General features: G+C 34.9%; 1 protein-coding gene across 4 annotated transcripts in view; it reads right to left on the reverse strand.

Annotated features, from left to right (window-relative positions):
- SCFD1 (sec1 family domain containing 1) overlaps positions 1-20,856 on the reverse strand; it is a 99,292-nt gene that overhangs the window by 73,492 nt on the left and 4,944 nt on the right. For 2 of the 4 annotated variants that reach the window (XM_012468346.2, XM_012468354.3), the window contains exons 2-7: positions 20,341-20,411; positions 18,166-18,254; positions 15,004-15,094; positions 8,947-9,069; positions 7,060-7,147; positions 3,631-3,720 (exon numbers count right to left, since the gene is read on the reverse strand). In XM_012468346.2, coding sequence (XP_012323769.2) covers positions 3,631-3,720; positions 7,060-7,147; positions 8,947-9,069; positions 15,004-15,094; positions 18,166-18,254; positions 20,341-20,411 — 552 coding nt within the window. The remainder of the gene's footprint in view (positions 1-3,630; positions 3,721-7,059; positions 7,148-8,946; positions 9,070-15,003; positions 15,095-18,165; positions 18,255-20,340; positions 20,412-20,856) is intronic. The other 2 variants (XM_012468361.2, XM_012468366.3) reach the window with 1 other exon arrangement.

Here is a 20,856-nt window from a genome sequence, read left to right on the forward strand (position 1 = left end):
AGTGGCACATGCCTGTAATCCCACCACTTTGGGAGGCCCAGGTGGGTGGATCATCTGAGGTCAGGAGTTCAAGACCAGCCTGGCCAACATGGCAAAACCCCATCTCTACTAAAAATATCAAAATTAGCCAGGCATGCTCCAGCATGCCTGTAATCCCAGCTACTCGGGAGGCTGAGGCAGGAGAACTGCTTGAACCCGGAAGGTGGAGGTTGTAGTAAGCTGAGATTGCACCACTGCACTCCAGACTGGGCAATAAGAACAAAACTCCATTTCAAAAAAAATAACTTTCAGATAGTCTATATATTATAAAGGTAGCTCTAACACTTCAGTGGTCTATCACCAATCAAAAATAACCTTAATGTCCACCACCCTAGCATTTGGCAAAATTTTACAGACAGTGTGGGGTGACAAAATAGAAAATTATGTCTAACACTGAAAGTTGTATACATATGCTTTCTTTATTTAAAAAAAAAACCAACAACAACCCATGTGAGGGCAATGAAAGCAGTTCAAAGCAGGGAGAAACTGGAGAGGTTAACTCTTGAAAGAAGAGAATCACATAAGTTAAGATATATTTTTAACCAGCTTTTCTCCTGCGAGTACTTGACACATTACGTTGCACATAAGAGAAAGAACTCAAGCAGAAAACAGGAAAATTACTGAGCTGAAGAATCAAAGACTGGAACTCAGGGCTAGAAATTAAGTGAAAAAAATTCCTAAAAGTAGGGAACCATACAATTTGCATTTGAATTCTCTATATGTCTAAACATTTGTGCAAATCTTAGACTATACATGGTAGCTCTTTCTTAATTTTTTTATGATGTAGAGATTTTATTAATCTAATGTGAAGAACATTTTAACAAAAACGTTTTAAGTGTCTAAAAAATTAAAACTGCAACTAGTCTTCTAAACTGATTCATTACTAATAGTAAAACACAAAATCATATATTAGACACTAAACAGAAGTTAACTCTAAGTAATTTTAGATGATCTAACATTTTGAATCAAGAAAACCAGAAGTTGTTTCTTTGAAAGAATAAAAAAGATAGGTAGACCACTACAGTCAGGTCAACAAAGAAAAAAAGAGGGACAGTCCAAATAAACACAATGAGAAATGTCAAGGGTAACATTACCACCGACCCCACAGAAATATTAAAAAACCCTCAGAGACTATTACAAACACCTCTATGCACACAAACTAGAAAACCTAAAAGAAACGAATAAATTTCTGGAAACATACAACCTGCCAAGACTTAACAAGGGAGAAACTGAAGTCCTGAAATAACAAATTCCAAAACTGAACCAGTAATAAAAAACCTACAAACCAGAAAAAACCCTGGACCAGACGGATTCACAGCCAAATTCTAACAGATGTACAAAGAAGAGCTGGTACTAATACTACTGATATTATTACAAGAAATTGAGGAGGAGGGACTCTCCATTCACAATAGCCTCAAAAAGAATAAAATACTTAGGAATACAGCTAATTAGAGAAGTGATAGACTTCTACAACAAGAATTACAAAACACTGCTGAAAGAAATCAGAGATGACACAAATGAAAGAACACTCCATGTTCATGGATAAGAAAAATCAATATTAAAAGTGCCATACTGCCAAAGCAATATACAAATTAAGGCTATTCCTATCAAAATACCAATGCCATTTTTCACAGAATTAGAAAAAACTATTCTAAAAGTCACAGAGAACCAAAAAGAACCTGAATAGCCAAAGCAAGCAAAAAGAACAAAGCTGGGAGCATTACACAACCTGACTTCAAAGTATACTACTACACAGCTTTTACTATAGTAACCAAAACAGCATGGTGCAAAAACAGATATACAGACCAATGGAACTGGTTAGAGAACCCAGAAATAAAGCCACACACCTACAACCATCTGATTTTCAACAATGTTCACAACAACAAGCAATAGAAAAAGAACTCCCTATTCAGCAAGCGATGCTGGGATAACTGGCCAGCTATACTCAGAAGATTAAAACTGGACCCCTTCCTTTCACTGTATACAAAAACCAACTCAAAATGGACTAAAAACTTAAATGTAAGACCTAAAATTATAAAAATCCTACAAGAAAACCTAGATACCATTCTGAACACAGGCCTTGGCAAAGATTTCATGCTAAGTTTCCAAAAACAATCACCAGAAAAACAAAAACAGGCAAATGGGACCTAATTAAACCTAAGGGCTTCTGCACAGCAAAAGAAACTATCAGCAAAGTGAATAGAAAACCTACAGAATGGGAGAAAGTATTTGCAAACTATGCAACCAGTAAAAGTCTAACATACGGAATTTATAAGAAACCTTAAATCAATAAGCAAAAACAAACAACCCCATTAAACGCTTGGCAAAGGACATGAACAGATACTTCTCGGGGGAAAAAAAAAAAAGGATATATGTGGCCAGCAAGCATATGAAAAGATGCTCAACATCACTAATCATTAGAGAAATGAAAATCAAAACTACAATGAGATACCATCATACACCAGTCAGAATGTCTATTATTAAAAAGTCAAAAATAACAGATGCTGGTTTGGTTGCAGAGGAAAGGGAACACTTATACACTGTTGGTGGGAATGTAAATTAGATCAGCCACTGTGGAAAGCAGTTTGAAGATTTCTCAAAGAACTTACAACAGAACTACCATTGAACTCAGCAATCCCATTACTGGGTATATAGTCAAAGGAATATAAATCATTCTACCAAAAAGACACATTCACCCATATATTCATTGCAGTAATATTCACAATAGCAAAGACCTGGAATCAATCTAGATGCCTATCAAGGGTAGACTGGATAAAGAATTTGTGATACACATACATCATGGAATATAAAGAGTCATAAGGAAATCATATGCTTTGCAGCAACACTGATGCAGCTGGAGGCCATTATTCTAACGGAATTAACAGGAACAGAAAACAAAATACCCCATATTCTCACTTGTAAGTGGGAGCTAAACAAAAAGAAAAGACACAAAGATTAGAACAGCACATACTGGAGCCTACATGAGTGGAGAGGATGAGAGTCAAAAAACTACCTATCAGGAAACATGCCGATGACCTGGGCGACAAATTCATTTGTACACCAAACCCCAGTGACACACAATTTACACATGTAACAAACCTGCACATGTAACCCCCAAACCTAAAAGTTGACAATAAGAAAAACAAGATTAAAAATGAAATTTGAAAGTGTAGGTAGATTAGTATTATATACAGAGTTAGTGTTTTCTGGAGCCTTGGGTATCTGAATTTAATAGTTATCAAACATTTATCTATTTAGAAGTATGTTTAAAATTTTTCATAATATTAAAAGAAAATTAACAGGCACATAGGTGAAGTCACCACCAAATCATTCAAATAATATTAAAAAATTATGATTACCAAAGGCATCTAAAATGACAACTCAATAGATCTGTTAAATGTTAACTCCAGAGAACCACATCAAGTTATTAGAAGAATGGTTTTTCCATACTGCTGAATATATATTTTACTCCACTAGAGAGCCTCTAGAGATCCAGGTGAGAAAGAATCACATTACAGTATAATACATTAAAATGACTTGTTAAATTATTAATTTACTTTGAAGACTAACCAGAAAGACTGGAAAACTTACCCAGAGTAACAAAAAAGCAGAAGAGGCAGTCAACTATAGTGTCCATAACAGTTTCCATTTCTGTGTCTGTGATATCTGGCCTGTTAATGGCTAAAATGACATAGGGAAAGGAGAAAATATTGACCCAAACTTAGGCCTTATCTTTACGAAACTCCTAAAATTATTACCAAACTCTTAATTGATATACAATAAAACTCAGCAAGTGAATTTTTTTTTTTTTTTTCTGAGAAAGGATCTTGCTCTGTCATCCAGGAGGGAGTACAGAGGCATAATCACAGCTTACTGTAGCCTCAACCTCTTGGGCTCAAATGATCCTCCCATATCAGCCTTCAGAGTAGCTGGGACCACAGGCACATGCCACCATGCTCTACTAATTAAAAAAAATTTTTTTATAGAGGTGGGTCTCCCTATGTTGCCCAGGCTGGTCTTAAACTCCTAAGCTCAAGCCATCCTCCTACCTTGGCCTCCGAAAGGGCTGGGATTATAGGCATAAGCCACTACACCCTGCCTGCTTTAAACTTCTTTTAAGTGAAAGAATATCTGTTAAAAATTATACCACCTCAAAGAGTTTAAAAAAAGAAAAAACCACAACAAACTACCCTAATATCAGATACTAGGAGACTACAAGTAAGAAAAACAACCCCACAATGTAAACTTACAAAATTTTTGCCATAGGAAGCAGGAAAATAAATATCATATTCCATAGTTTTATTATAAACACTAGATGGCCTCAAGAAACTATTGATTCTGTTACCCAACTACTGCCAGAAAAGGAATGCAAATAAATTATGGCAAAACCAACATCACATATCATTTTCCTTATATTAAGTTATATAAATTTCCTTTCTAATCTACAAGAGTGTACATAAGTAGTTCCCAAACTTTATTGACTATAAGAATCACCCAGGGATATGCAGAAAAACTCTCTGGAAGTTTTTAAAAATTAAAGATTCTTATCCCTTTCCTTTAGGAATTCTGTATGGATAAAAATTCTAAAAAACCTATAATTTTGATGCTGGGCACAGTGGCTCATGCCTGTAATCCTAGCACTTTGGGAGGCAGAGGCAGGTGGATCACCTGAGGTCAGGAATTTGAGTCTAGCCTGGCTATCATGGTGAAACCCAGTCTCTATTGAAAATACAAAAATTAGCCAGGTGTGGTAACACACACCTATAATCCCAGTCACTCGGGAGGCTGAAGCAGGAGAATTGTTTGAACCCGGTAGACAGAGGTTTCAGTGAGCTGAGATCATGCCACTGCACTCTAACCTGGGCGACAGAGTAAGACTATGTCTCAAAAAAAAAAAAAAAAAAAAAAACCCTATAATTTTGACAAGCACCTCAGGCAATTCTAATGCAAATAGGCCTTGGGGCCTACAGTTTAAGAAACATTTCTATGAAGACTGTTTTTGACAAAGATGTTGACTTACTTATATTCCTCTCTCACAATATCAAGCCCAGTGTCTGACAAAGTCGATCAATAACTATACGTTGAAAGATTGTCTAAACTATTATCTATAAAGTATTTTTTAATGTCCCAATATACTGAAAATGAAAACACATATAAAATTTAATACCACTTGTGGAGCATAAGAAAGCAAATTCAAATGGATATCTCGAAGTATCTAAAGAAAGCGTGGTCCACCCAGATAACACATAAGTAATAAATGAATTCGATCAGGCTACACAGAATCCAGAAGAAGGAAATGGGCCATTACTCCGATGTTGCAAATACCATCTATCTCAATCAGATGAAAGAAATTATAGGACACAATCTTTATCATGTACATTCTGGGGATATCAATTCAAGGAAACATACCCAATTTATTTAATTAATTGGTGGCACAAGTGATTTGTAGACACTTCATACCTTTTAGTTAAATCACTAGTATATTTTTGTTAATAACTGGCACTAGAAAAATCTACATGGAAGCATCCAGCCCTTGAGTCCTATACCCTAGGTTCCACATCTCTGAATGAAAGATAACCCTAACAGTCATAAATTGCTAATCAATAACTTCAACTTGAGATAACAGCTTGCTTTGTCTGAGATAGCATCCTTAGTTTGACTGTGATAATAAATCTGCATGCTTCCAATCCATGGGAAGTTTAGAATGAAAAAGATCTGCAAATCAATACCATGGTATTAATATAATCATGTTTAGGAGTATTTAAAATTTTTAAAGCACTTGCAACATTTGAGACAATTAGGCATATAATTATATAATGATAAAGAATGTTATCTCTGGAGTGAAACTGCCTGTGTTTAGTAAGCTGGCTTTACCATTTCCTCATCAAGTTACTTAATACCTATGTCTCTATTTTCTCATCTTGAAAATGGAACTAATTTCTACTTCATAAAGTTATTCTGAGAAGTAAATTAACTTATATTGTAACGTGCTTAAAACACTGATTGGCATAGAGCAAGCTATGACTATTATCATCATTGAGAACCTGGGTGATTAGCCATATGATTACACTTTAAAATGTGTAATTAATCTCAAACATGTGATCTTTACAAGAAGCTGGCAGGTATAAAAAATGTAATTAAACTTATAAGTAGATGAATATTTAACAAATTTTACACTCATTAAAAATTTAATTATTTTTAAAGAATTATTTAACTACTTGGGTAGGTTTTGCTTGTTAGAATTATAAACTTGTCTGGTCTGGTATATGAAGTACAGTACCCAAAAAAAACCACTTGATATTCTGAATTTATTAATAAAATTTAAAATGTTTAAGGGAATTTTACACACTAAGTTTTCTGATTAAGCTTGTTAAATGGTACTGATTAGGAGAATTTAGTCTGTTCAATATGAGTTAATCCATCAAGAATAAAGATGCTTGTTTTTACTTTAGCAGATTTATAAACAATATAACAAAATCCACATTCAATTTAAAGGCTTAAGGAAAACTAGACTTTAAAACATGTAACTTACATAAGCTGCCAATTCATTTAAAATGCAACTGTAAATAGATTTCTGTGAATAATAACCACTGTCAAAAATCTCTCACATGAACAATTCAGCAAATACTTACACCCTTTTAGGAATTTCCACAAGAACACATGCTCTAGAGCTCAATGAAACCAAAAGATTCATTCTCTTCTCTCAGGGAGCTTATTAGCTGGTTCCAGTGTTTTACAAGCACAGAGAAGTAAGCTAACTTGTTCTTGTCAAAGATCAAAGTACTAGATAATTAATTTGAATTCTGCTACTAAAATATTATATTGCCATGAGTGAAGCATTCACACAAGTTTCTCTGTGTGCTTTTAAAAAGTTTCCTCCATGTGCTTTTAAAAAGTTTCTATAGCTCTACTGCTGTAAATGAGATGGTTTTAGAGTCCATTAAACATATTCCCTTTTTTTCTTACAGTATACCATTCATTTTGTTAACAATGAATTGCAACATTTCTATTTTTACATACCACGATATGAAACAAGCTCCTTATTTTGATTACATAATACAAACATATCATCTTCCAAAGTAATAAAGTTGAGATACTGGTCAAAAACCTAGAAAGAAAAGATAAGGTTTACCAATTAATCTTACAATATAGCCATATCGAAAGTAAATTTAGTTTGATCTACTCTATTAATGGCAAAAATGAAAAAAAAAATCATAGTTATATTCAATAACTAAAAAATGTGCTGTGTAACAGCCTAATTGAGCAAGAATGAGGAACCTTTGGGCAATAAATATGAAGGAGGAGAGTAACATTTTCAGAAAACAAAATTTAAGTAGATATAAGAACTTATATTGTGGTTGGGATGGGAATAGATATCAATTTCAAAGAAAACATACAATTTTAACAATCATTTTCATCACATTTTCCTAAGAAAGTCACAGTAATTATTTTACAGAAAGAACTTTTATAATAAAGTGGGGAAAAGTTATGCCAGTTCTTTGGAAATGCAGAGTAGGAGAAAAAATAAGAGAACTATTTGAAATACACTGAATTTAGCTAACCAAATTAAGGCTGGATGAGGTGGCTTGCACCTGTAATCCCAGAGCTTTGGAAGGCTTCTGTGGGAGGATTGCCTGAAGCCAGTAATTTGAGACCAGGGCAGCATAAAAAAAAATTAGCTGGGTGGAATGGCACAAGCCCAGGAGTTGAAGGCTGCAGCAAGCAGTGATAGCACCAATGCATTCTAGCCTGGGTAACAGAGTGAGACACTGTCTCAAAACAAGAAAAGAAAACAAAAATTGTTTCCATTATTTTATGTGAAGTTAATAAATTTTGCGCACAAACATTAAAGGCATAGTCTCAAAAACTAATCAGAAATATTAGTGGTCTGTTTAAATCTAAGAATGAAAAATCAATTAAAAAAATAGAAAGTATATGCATCGTTGTTTAGTCTTTTATTTGCCCTAGGTAGTACTCTGGAATTTATATGCATATCTTGCCCAAATTCAAGAAACACAGAACATAACAGGATTATAACCAGAAATATATTTTATAAATTGATTTATAACCGAAGCTGAACCTGACTAAAACGTTACTATGATGTAGAATTGCTGGCCTGAGTGAATTCTTTTTCTCTTAATATGCAACAGAGGAACTTGGATCTCAATTTGCAACATGGGCACTTTGGATCCTCTTTCCTAAGTAAAAAAAGATCTGGAAAGCCAGGCTCAGTGGCTCACACCTGTAATCCCAGCACTTGTGGAGGCCGAGGTGGGTGGATCACGAGGTGGGTGGATCACGAGGTCAGGAGTTCAAGACCAGCCTGGCTAAGATGGTGAAACCCCATCTCTACTAAAAATACAAAAATTAGCCAGGCATGGTAGCGGGCACCTGTAATCCCAGCTACTCAGGAGGCTGAGACAGGGAATTGCTTGAATGCGGTAGGCGAAGGTTGTAGTGAGCCAAGACCGCACCACTGCACTCCAGTCTGGGCAACAGAATGAGACTCTGTCTCAAAAAAAAAAAGACATGGAAATAGTATGATGATTATAATAATTACAGATAAAACAATGCCAACATACTTTCAATTCAGTTTATGACAATACAACTGTCAAATTATTTCTGAGTTGACCTAAAAAGATTATACAAATACCAGACTAAAAACTCATTCTCTTTTTTATTTCTGTCTTTCAAATTCATTAAATAGTAAGTTCCTTTAGCTTGGTTTATTTTGCCCAGTTCAAGTTGAAGATAATTTATATTATTAGAACTCAAAAGTATTGAGCCTAAACATTTCTTGGGGCGTTCTGGTCATCTGTCAATTAGATATCTATGCCAACGACAGGTTTCAGAACACTGTTAAATTTTACATTGACAAAATGTCATCAACCAACCAAAATATCTTACCTTGGCTACTTGTGTTACTGCACTAGCTGCTAATGCTGCATTTGCAATATCTTCCAGTTTACTTCTTGAAATAGCAGAAATAAAATTTAAATAATATGATTCATATAGTTGATTTCGAAGATCCTATCAATACAATGAAAACTTCATTCTTATAGGATAGTATAAAGAAGACCATGAACACATATGTTTCTAATACTATAAGAGCAAAGTTACATTTAAAAGACAGGATATTTAAATGACAATCAAAAAAAGTATCCCAAGAGAAAAAAGCTTTGAAGAATTACTGGTTATCTGGTTATCAGATGTAACTAAAATATATATTAATAAAGTTATAAAATTATATTATCAACAAAATCTCATTAATTACAATATAGTACAAAACTGCTTTCATACAGCATATCTGCAGTCTTCTTAAAATATCCAGATATGGTTCACTAATATGGTAAAACACTTGTTATATTTGGCAGACATGACCTTCAACTGTTTTGGACATGTGATGACACAACAAATCCTTCACTGCACACAAATTACAATTCCAATTACCAATTCTAAAAGTATTTCTTCTCAGCTGCTTAAAAGTAGTGCAATTTAAGTTATGCAAATTCTTGAGTCAAATTTACTTATCTTCTTATACTTTTAGCAAATATATATCAAAATAACCATATTTCCTCAAATCTAAGATGTCACTGACTGTTAACAGGCACCATCACTTTATGTAACACTAAGAATTAATGATGCCAATAAAATTTTGTGACATACGGATCAATTTTAACATGTACCTGATTTCAGAGATGTTAAAATGTGAAAAACTGAGAGGTCGGAGCCTTTGTGAGGAAGGTGATAAGAGTTGTGGTTCAATCAAGGGCAAGAGATTACGCATAAGGATTGAGAAACAAGTAATTGTTCAGGATACTGGGAACCATGTTTTTCACTCTGAGAAAGGAGTTACAAAATTTGTAAAGAGAAAAGGGAAATGGTAGAGTGAATCCTGTGTTGCTGAGCTGAAATAGTTTTGGAGGTTATTTATTTGGATAGGTGGGGAGAAGACAGGGAGAAATGTAGAAATAAATATAGACATAAAAGTGTATGTACAAATACATACATATGTTTCCTAGCTTTTCCCATTGAGAGGACCTAAGAAGAGTGACACTCTAGTCACAATGAGTATACCTAATGCCCAGATCCTGATTCCTAAATACTATTCTTTACAGGAAGCAACCAGGGCTCCTTAGACAAATGTCTGAATCCTAGACTGGGACAGAGAAAGTAAAATACTAGGCTATATTGGAACATATTATTGTGCCAGAAAGTAAGAAAGTTGTTAAGGAATGATGCATACATTTCAAAAGGACACATAAGTTCAGCAAGGTTGCAGGATACAAGATAAATATATAAAAATCAATTGAATTTTCACACAATTGCAATGAATAATCCTAAAAATGGAATTAAGAATTCCATTCATAATAGCATTAAACACAATACAGAAAAAATTTAACAAAAGAAGCACAAAACTTATGACAAGTTAATCTTAAATTTACTTGTAAATTCAAGGTGCCCAGAAAGACAAAACAATCTGAAAAAAGAAGTACAAAGTTGGAGGACTCATTTTCTCAATTTCAAAACTTGCTATCAAGCAAGAGAAATTAAGACTGTGTGGTACAGGCATAAGGATAGACATAGATATCAATGCAATAGAACTAGAGGAGCAAGATTAAAAAACCTCAAAAGCTAGCACACAACAAATAGTAAATTAAGATCAGAGCAGAACTCAAAGAGATAGAGACACAAAAAACCCTTCAAAAAAATCAGTAAATTCAGGAGCTGATTTTTGGAAAAGATCAACAAAAAAGACAGACCGCTAGCCAGATTAATAAAAAAGAAAAGAGAGAAGAATCAAATAGATGCAATAAAAAAATGATAAAGGAGATATCACCACTGATTCCACAGAAATACAAACTACCATCAGAGATTACTACAAACAACTCTATGCACATAAATCAGTAAACGTGGAAGAAATGGGTAAATTCCTGGATACTTGCACCCTCCCAAGCCCAAACCAGGAAGAAGTTGAAACCTTGAATAGACCAATAACAAGGGCTGAAGTTCAGGCAGTAATTAATAGCCTACCAACCAAAAAAAGCCTAGGTCCAGATGGGTTCACAGGAGAATTCTACCAGATGTACAAAGAGGAGCTGGTACCACTCCTTCTGAAACTATTCCAAACAATACAAAAAGAGAGAATCCTTCCCAACTCATTTTATGAGACCAACATCATCCTGATATCAAAACCCGGCAGAGACTCAACAAGAAAAGAAAACTTCAGGCCAATATCCATGTTGAACATTGATGCAAAAATCTTCAACAAAATACTGGCAAACCAATTCCAACAGTACATTAAAAAGTTTATTCATCATGATCAAGTAGGCTTCACCCTGGGGATGCAAGGCTGGTCCAACATACTCAAGTCTATAAACGTAATCCACCACATAAACAGAACCAAAGACAAAAACCACATGATTATCTCAATAGATGCAGAGAAGGCCTTCAACAAAATTCAACAGCTCTTTATGCTAAAAACTCTCAATAAACTAGGTATTGACGGAACATATCTCAAAATAATAAAAGCTATTTATGACAAACCTACAGCCAATATCATACTGAATGGACAAAACCTGGAAGCATTCCCTTTGAAATCTGGCACTAGACAAGGATGCCCTCTCTCACCACTCCTATTCAATATAGTACTGGAAGTTCTAGCCAGAGCAATCAGGCAAGAGAAAGAAATAAAGGGTATTCAAATAGGAAAGGAGGAAGTCAAATTGTCTCTATTTGCAGATGACATGATTGTATATTTAGAAGACCCCATCGTCTCAGCCCCAAATCTCCTGAAACTGATAAGCAACTTCAGCAAAGTCTCAGGATACAAAATCAATATGCAAAAATCACAAGCATTCCTATACACCAACAGAGCCAAATCAAGAACGAACTGCCATTCACAATTGCTACAAAGAGAATAAAATACCTAGGAATACAACTAACAAGGAACGTAAAGGACCTCTTCAAGGAGAACTACTAACCACTGCTCAAGGAAATAAGAGAGGACACAAACAGATGGAAAAATATTCCATGCTCATGGTTAGGAAGAATCAATATTGTGAAAATGGCCATACTGCCCAAAGTAATTTATAGATTCAATGCTATCCCTATCAAGCTACCTATGACCCTCCTCAAAGAACTGGAAAAATCCACCTTAAACTTCATACGGAACCGAAAGAGAGCCTGCATAGCCAAGACAATTCTAAGCAAAAAGAACAAAGCTGGAGGCATCACACTACCTGACTTCAAACTATACTACAAGGCTAAAGTGATCAAAACAGCATGGTACTGGTATCAAAACAGTGATATAGACCAATTGAACATAACAGAGGCCTTGGAGGCAATGCCACACATCTATAACCATCTGATCTTTGAGAAACCTGACAAAAACAAACAATGGGGAAAGGATTCCCTGTTTAATAAATGGCGTTGGGAAAACTGGCTAGCCCTGTGCAGAAAGCAGAAACTGGACCCCTTCCTGACACCTTACACTAAAATTAACTCCAGATGGATTAAACACTTAAACATAAGACCTAACACCATAAAAACCCTAGAAGAAAACCTAGGCAAAACCATTCAGGACACAGGCATAGGCAAGGACTTCATGACTAAAACACCAAAAGCTTTGGCAACAAAAGCCAAAATAGACAAATGGGATCTAATTAAACTCGAGAGCTTCTGTACAGCAAAAGAAACAATCATTAGAGTGAACTGGCAACCAACACGATGGGAAAAAATTTTTGCAATCTACCAATCTAATGAAGGGCTAATATCCAGAATCTACAAAGAACTGAAAGAGATTTACAGGAGAAAAACAAACAAACCCATTCAAACAGACACTTTCCAAAAGAAGACATTTATGAGGCCAACATAGGAAAAATATGTATCATCACTGGTCATTAGAGAAATGCAAATCAAAACCACATTGAGATACCATCTCACGCCAGTTAGAATGGCAATCATTAAAATATCTAGAGACAACAGATGCTGGAGAGGATGTGGAGAAATAGGAATATTTTTACACTATTGGTGGGAGTGCAAATTAGTTCAACCACTATGGAAGACAGTATGGCGATTTCTCAAGAACCTAGAAAGTGAAATTCCATTTGACCCAGCAATCCCATTACTGGGTATATATCCAAAGGATTATATATTCTTCTATTATAAACACACAGTTACATGTATGTTCAGTATGCCACTGTTGCCCACAGCAAAGACCTGGAACCAACCCAAATGCCCATCAATGATAAGAGTGGACAAGGAAAACGTGCCACATATACACCACGGAATACTATGCAGCCATAAAAAAAGATGAGATAAGTGTCCTTTGTAGGGACATGGATGAATCCGGAAATCATCATTCTCAGCAAACTGACACAAGAACAGAAAATCAAACACCGCATGTTCTCACTCACAGGCGGGTGTTGAACAATGAGAACACATGGACATAGGGAGGGGAGCATCACACACTGGGGTATATTGGGGAGGTATAGCAGAAGGACAGCTGGGACTAGGGAGGTTGGGGAGGGAAAACATGGGGAGAAATGCCAGATATAGGTGACAGGGGTGATGGAGACAGCAAACCACATTGCCATGTAGGTACCTATGCAAGAATCCTGCATGTTCTGCACATGTACCCCAGAACCTAAAGTGCAATAAAATATTAAAAAAAACAAAAAACAAAAAACAATGAATCATACACTTGCACTCCTTAAATGAGTGAAATGTATGGTATGTGAAGTATAATTTCAATAAAGGTGTTATTAAAAAAAGAAGAAGAGATTGTAATTGGTACCTCTTTCATAATGAGCATACCTCAGTTTAAGCAGCGTAAAAGAGAAAGCTGGGCGTCATAAAGCTACACAGGACACAAAATTGGCAAACTTCACTAACAATATAAATAGCAATTTGATTCAACAGTTAATAACAAAGATGGTGTGATTTGTGGAAGACACTGTTACCTACCTACCCATTATCTACTTTTCTCCTTTTCTTTGGTAAAAGAATCTTGTTAGATTCTCTTTGGGGTGACAATATACTCATCTAAATATTGACTTTTGCAGCCAACCTTGTAGCTAATTCTACCCAGAATAAAGAAAGAAACTTCTGGAAGTTTCTGGAAAGGCTTAGCTTTCCTGATCAAGATCAATAGTCAAGGCTGACACAGTCCATTTCCCTCCTCTTCTTACTGTAACATAGATTTGATGCCTGATGCCTACAGGTGCAGCAACAAGCAAAACAAGGAAAACCAACAAACTAAAGATGAGAGTATCAGTGATAGAAGCAGCCTGGGTCTTTGATTACCTAATAGTGCTTCTGCACCAGCGTGGACTTCCTACTCCCACCCTTGCTATTATTTCAGAAAACAAAAACCCTATATAAGTTAGAAAGGCGATATAGTTAGGCTTTCTGTTTTTTAAAGCCAGACTCAGTCTTAACTGTATGGTAGTCCCCCTTATTTGCAGGGGTTATTTTCCAAGACCCCAGTGGATGCCTGAAACCAGGCAGTACTGAACCCTGTATGTTTTTTCCTATACATACATACGTATAATAAAACTTAATTTATAATTTATAAATTGGGCACAGTGATAGATTAGCAACAATAGCTAGAAATAAAATACAGCAATTATAACAACATATTCTGTAATAAAAGTTATGTGAACATGGTTTCTCTCAAAACACTGTAATATTTTCACTACTCTAATATATTCAGTACCTGGTTGACCATGAGTTACTAAAACTGGAAAGTGAAACTGTAGATATGGGAGGACTACTGTATAATACTTCTTCAGCCAAAAGTTTTAAGTCTTTCAGGGTATTTAAAATTCAAAGATAGTCTCAAAATCAGAGTGAGAAAGTAGCATGGGAATTTCTGATTTTTCACCGTGGGCATGTAGGAATTTTTTTTTTTTTTAGTCTGTTTCAAAATTCAGGAGTCCAGAAAGTAAGAACCCATATTACCTGGCACATTCTGTCAATATTTTCTTCAGTTGGCATTACAAAGTATACTGCAGGAACATCTGGAATAGGATCTCGATCAGAGTGCAAAAGCCTAGAAGACATAAAAAATTAAAACTTATTTTTTCTCAGTCACTTATCTAAAAAGATAATTTAAAACATTATTTCTCAAAATGGGAGTTCACTAGCTTAAGGACAGTAACCAGTGTTCTAAAAGTTCTTGTTGCAACTAATCAGTGAGTTAACCTAGCTTTCTCCCATGTCAGTGTTGATATTATTTATTAGTATTAATAAGACCCTAATTCCTTGTTAATCTTTATTTGTTCTATTCTGCTCACTTTTAGTACCGCTTATGGTCAGACATTCTTTTCTACCAACACTCTCCTTGAATGAGAACTAAAACGTATTCAAAATCAACCCTATACCCACTTTTCACAGAAATATGGTGGTGGTCAGAAGGGAAGAGTGAGTGTGAGGAAAGTGTGGCTCTCTGAGGGGAAAATTAGAAAGCTGGGGGATGCAATGAAAAAAATTTTAGAAGCAATTCTTTAGAATCTATAAAAAAATTTAAACATGAAATCAAATATATTTTTAAAATAAAAGGTATATAAATGTCTCCTTAAACCTTAAAGACAATCTATTTTTGCCTATTTATTGTTTCGTAAGAGAATGTAAGCATCTTACAGATTAAGTCACTTGATAGTTTTCTCCTTTTACAATTTAGGAACAATTTCCACGCAAATAACCCAACATCAAACCACGCTTATATGAGGAATATTCACCTCTCTCTAGTCATTCTTCTATGATCAAGGAGAGAGAGGAAAGAGGCACATGCTGCCAGTGGGCCTGTATTTAATAACTGCTGTCACTGACACCAAGAAGGACAGTGTGATGGCTACAATAGGTTTTTTCTTTTTTACACTGCTTGTCCAACTGCCTAATGGGCTACAACCACCATTTCGTATTCTGGAAACTTGAAACTACTGTTTCCTACAAATTAGCCTCAGCTTGCAGAGTATAAAGTAATGATACGGTATTCTCCAGCAAATAGAGAAGAATGGTTGGAGGCAAAGTACACAAGAGTTCACCATGGTAACTGTGTAATATTTCCATGCTCTGGTGGCAAAGTAGCAAGTTAGGCAGAGATTACTAGACTCTCAAACTGGTAGACTATCCTGTCACCCCTTAATGAAGTACTGAGTTAGGCCTCACTTCTGTTAGTTACTGTTACTGAGCCACTACAGTTCAGTAGACAAACAGCACAGAATTAAAGGTCAAGCAATGTGTCCATGGCTCTGTTATTAACTGGTTGTACAAATGTGAGACATTCACTTAAGCCTTCTAAACTTTACTCTCTCCATTAGCAAATAAAAAAATGAAACACTTATTATAGGGACAATGGCACCCAATGCTTATTAATAAACCACAATTTCCAAGGATAGCATCAAGTTAAACTTTACTTCAGTCCATAAGAATTAACACATTATCAAAGCAAATCTGCTTATTTCAGTCTGACATAAAAATGAAAGGAAAAATTCATCAAATATCATATTTCATGAAACCCAAGATGGTAATAATTTTAAAATATATTTAATTACTACTGAGAAATAAAAATACTGCCAGTTATGACATACCATCAGTGATAAGACAGGTCCTAATTTCAGAAATATTAAAAAGGACATTTGGAATTGACACAATAGTCTACTTATTTTAACAAACACTAATTATACAACTGAAGAATTTGAGTTCGTCAAACCAGATTCTGGTAAGTTACTGAAAATCTAAAACCACATTCCCAGTAAGAGTACATTTCAATTCAATATATGATAATATCATAAAAATTGGTTATAACATCATAAATAGAACAAAACGCAAATAGGTTAGAACACCATAAAATTGGACTCTTTTAGAATACAGAAGTATTAGTATCCATCCATGAACACAGTCCTTCTCGAAATGTTCTTTTTTTTTTTTTTGAGACAGAATCTGGCTCTGTCGCCCAGGCTGGAGTGTAGTGTCATGATCTCGGCTCACTACAACCTCTGCCTCCTGGGTTCAAGCAATTTACCTGCCTCAGCCTCCCAAGTAGCTGGGATTATAGGCGGGTATGCCACTATGCCTGGCTAATTTTTAGTAGACATGGGGTTTCACCATGTTGACCAGGCTGGTCTCAAACTCCTGACCTCAAATGACCCACACACCCCGGCCTCCAAAAGTGCTGGGATTACAGGTATGAGCCACGCGCCTGGACTCTTCCTCAAATGTTCCACTAGGCAAGTCCATAAAGTATGGCAATTTGATTTTTATTAAGCATATCAGACGCAATATAATCAAATAAACTTAACAGTTAAGACAAGATAACCTCCTCTGGTGATTAATAGTCATTACTTCATAGTCACCTAAATTTTTCATATTAATGATTAATTAGATATTTCTTTTTTTTAAAAAAGTATAGACAGTCCCTGACTTACAATGGTGCAACTTAGGATTTTTTGACTTTATGATGGTGTAAAAGTAATACATATTCAGTAGAAATCATACCTCAAGCACCTATGCAAACATTCTGTTTTCAACTCTCAGCACTGTAGTCAATAAATTACATGAGATGTTTAACTGTTTATTATAAAAGAGGCTCTGTGTTAGATGACTTTGCCCAACTGTAGGCTAATGTAAGTGTTCAGAGCATGCTGAAGGTAGGTGAGGCTAAGCTATGATGTTTGGTAAGTTAGGTGTATTAAATGTATTTTTTGACTTACAAAATTTTCAACTTATGATGGGTTGATAGGTATGTAACCCCATTGTAGGTCAGGAAGAATCTGTGTATTTAAATTAAAGGAACAAAACACTTTTAGAGCTGGAAGAGATCTTAAGACTACCGGTTCTATTCTTTTACATAGAAGGTAAACCAAGTCTGTAGGAAAAGACACAAGGGAGAAAATTTAAATTCTGAAATTTAAACTTGAGGATTTTTTTTAAATCTCAGAAATAGGGAATTGAATAAAAGAAAATATGAGGAATAATGTTCAACATTATATAAATACTGTAACCTCACACTACTTTTCTCTATAAATGTTCTTTAATAATTTGATTTCAGGGTGGCCAAAGAAATCTTTAATAATGTTATTTGAAAATGAATGCCACTATTAGAAATGTGCAAAAACTCACAGATGCAGAGTGATTCCCATGTCTCTTAGCTCCTTCACAGATAGCAGAGGAGAGATTATATCTTGGCCAAATCTGTCATAAATGAGTACCTATTAAAAAACCATGTGTCATCATTATCAGTGAACAATAGTGGACCTATATTAAGACAATGTTGAAGTAAATTTTATTTTAATAAAGCATATATACAGAATTATTATCCTTGCCTCAGTTTAATATTTTCCATCATTATTCACCCAAATGTCCATCCAGGCAGTACTACATTCTTAAAGCATTACTACTCAGGATAAAATAAATAAATAACGATATAAATTTCTTCTTATAAAATTCTTTTTCTAGGTTAAAAAAATAGAGACTATAAAATCCTTATCTTAAGCTATAATAAACAACTTTGAACTTAAAGCAAATTCACATTCACACCCTTACTTTTTTTTCCGTTCACATATATCTTTCCTAAAAACAGAGATGTAAAAGTTAGCCACTTTCAAAACTAATATGTAACAAGTTCCATGACTATAATAAAAATTTTGTAATTTAAGCATCTCAGGTTAAAAAGATACTCATTTAAAAAAAATTAAGTCTCTGGCCAGGCATGGTGGCTCACGCCTATATAATCCAAGCACTTTGGGAAGCCAAGGTGGGCGGATCTACAAGGTCAAGAAATTGAGACCATCCTGGCCAACATGGTGAAACCCCATCTCACTAAAAAATACAAAAATTAGCTGGGCATGGTTGGAGGCCTGTAGTCCCAGCTACTCGGGAGGCTGAGGCAGGAGAATCACTTGAACCTGGGAGGCAGAGGTTGCAGTGAGCTGAGATCATGCCATTGCACTCCAGCCTGGAGACAGAACGAGATTCCATCTCATTTAAAAAAAAAAAAAATTAAGTCCCTAAAGAGTATTTGATAGCCTTCTTCTATAAATATACTTCCTCACATTCTCAAAGTATTAAAACAGATAGCTTTGAGGAGTGGTTAAGAACTCCAACTAGGCTTTTGAACTCAAAATTAGTTTCACAGTTAAGGCAAGTAAAAGAGATACTCAACTGATAAGTGTTTTTCAGAACTACCTCTATTAATTCTTTATGGTAAGAAATTACTGATAAGAGAATGAAACATGCTGTTATGAAAACATGTTTTTCTTGAATGTCAGGCTTTCCTTTAGAGAGGCTAAAAACCTTTCTGCTTTAGTTATAAAAGGTTGATGTTGCATCTTTCAAAAATCTTCCCTCTTTTAATCTCAATACATGTGTATTACTAATTTTATGATATAAAAAGCTATGGGTATGAAAAGTATTTAACAAAAATTTGTGCCCAAGAAATTCTCAAACTATTTCAATCAAATCCCAATGTTGGCCTTAGAAACAAACAAGTATAGTTTATATAAGAGGCAACAGGAAGATGCTCACAAAAAAACAGAAAGGGGAAAACCAGGGGACACTCTGGAGTTTAAACTATGAATTCAATACAGACAACTTTAACTACTTTTAGAGTTAACCCAAAGGACTTACTAAGACTGAATAGAGTTTTCAAGACACCCTCAATTCTAAACAAGTTGATTTGTTCTTAATTTTTAGCAAGAGAAATATAAAGTAACAGTGAACCAGTAAGTTTAAACCTAATCAACTTTATTATAGTATCTGAAGAAAGAGATGCAATCTGCATAAAGTTTAAAATGAAGAAGCCTAAAGATAGGAATTTTTAAAGGCTCTCTAGTATTTCTCAGAGGAAAAGATTGTAGATTGCTTTCTGGTTCAATTAACAGTTTTATATCTCATAAATTAATAAACTGGCATTACAGTTTACAGATCATTCTTTCATGAGATTTAAAAAATAATCCAGGCCCTCTGAATCTGACTAACCCCGAGTAAGCTTATAAAATCCAAAGTCTGGACTTGAAAAGCTAAGGAACAAAACATCAGCCAGGGTAAAGATTTATCAGTGAGATACTACCCAAGAGATCAAATGGACTCCCTAGATGAAAATCACTATTTTATCACCAGTCTCACTCCATAGAATGTTTGTCAAAAAGATTCATATTAAGACATGTTAAATAAAAAGAAAACATTCATAATAATTAATAGGTGTTACTTCTTCCATGTTATAATAATTTCCCTCTAATTACCACCAACGAGGGCTGAGAAAAACAGAAATCAGTTCCCATTAAGATAAATTCTTACCTTCCATACTGGTTCTCCTGTGCTGTTTTTAACATGAGGCACATTGAAATTCAACATACGCTTCAAAGCCACTGAAAATAAAAAGTTTTATCAAATATTGTCATTGTTTTTTAGGATTTTATTTTCCCTCCATCATTATTTACTACCCCCAAATAAAATACATTCATCAACTCTAGTAAAACTGATTAACCAAATGACTGTATGTAGAACTAGGGGTCAGATCCTGTAAGACTATTCCATCGACAGCTAACTGGCATGTATTTGGGAGATTTCCCAAAGTACAATAAGCATCTGTCCTCAGATGAAATTGTGGGAAATATTCAGGAAGAAACTGAGGCTATTGTCTGTTTATTGTCGGGCTGAAAGCATAGATCAGGATCAATCCTTTTTTTTTTTTTTTTTTTCCAGTTGGAGGGTCCAGTGAGAAGAATCTGTCTTTTTAAAAACAAAATTATCCATGGCATATTCAACTGGTTCATATACAAAACCTTCATACAGCAGATCTGTCTATAGACA

This window comes from Aotus nancymaae, unplaced genomic scaffold (assembly GCF_030222135.1).
Source record: "Aotus nancymaae isolate 86718 unplaced genomic scaffold, 86718_ANA_hifiasm-v0.15.2.pri h1tg000011l, whole genome shotgun sequence".
In the NCBI taxonomy this organism is placed as follows: domain Eukaryota; kingdom Metazoa; phylum Chordata; class Mammalia; order Primates; family Aotidae; genus Aotus; species Aotus nancymaae.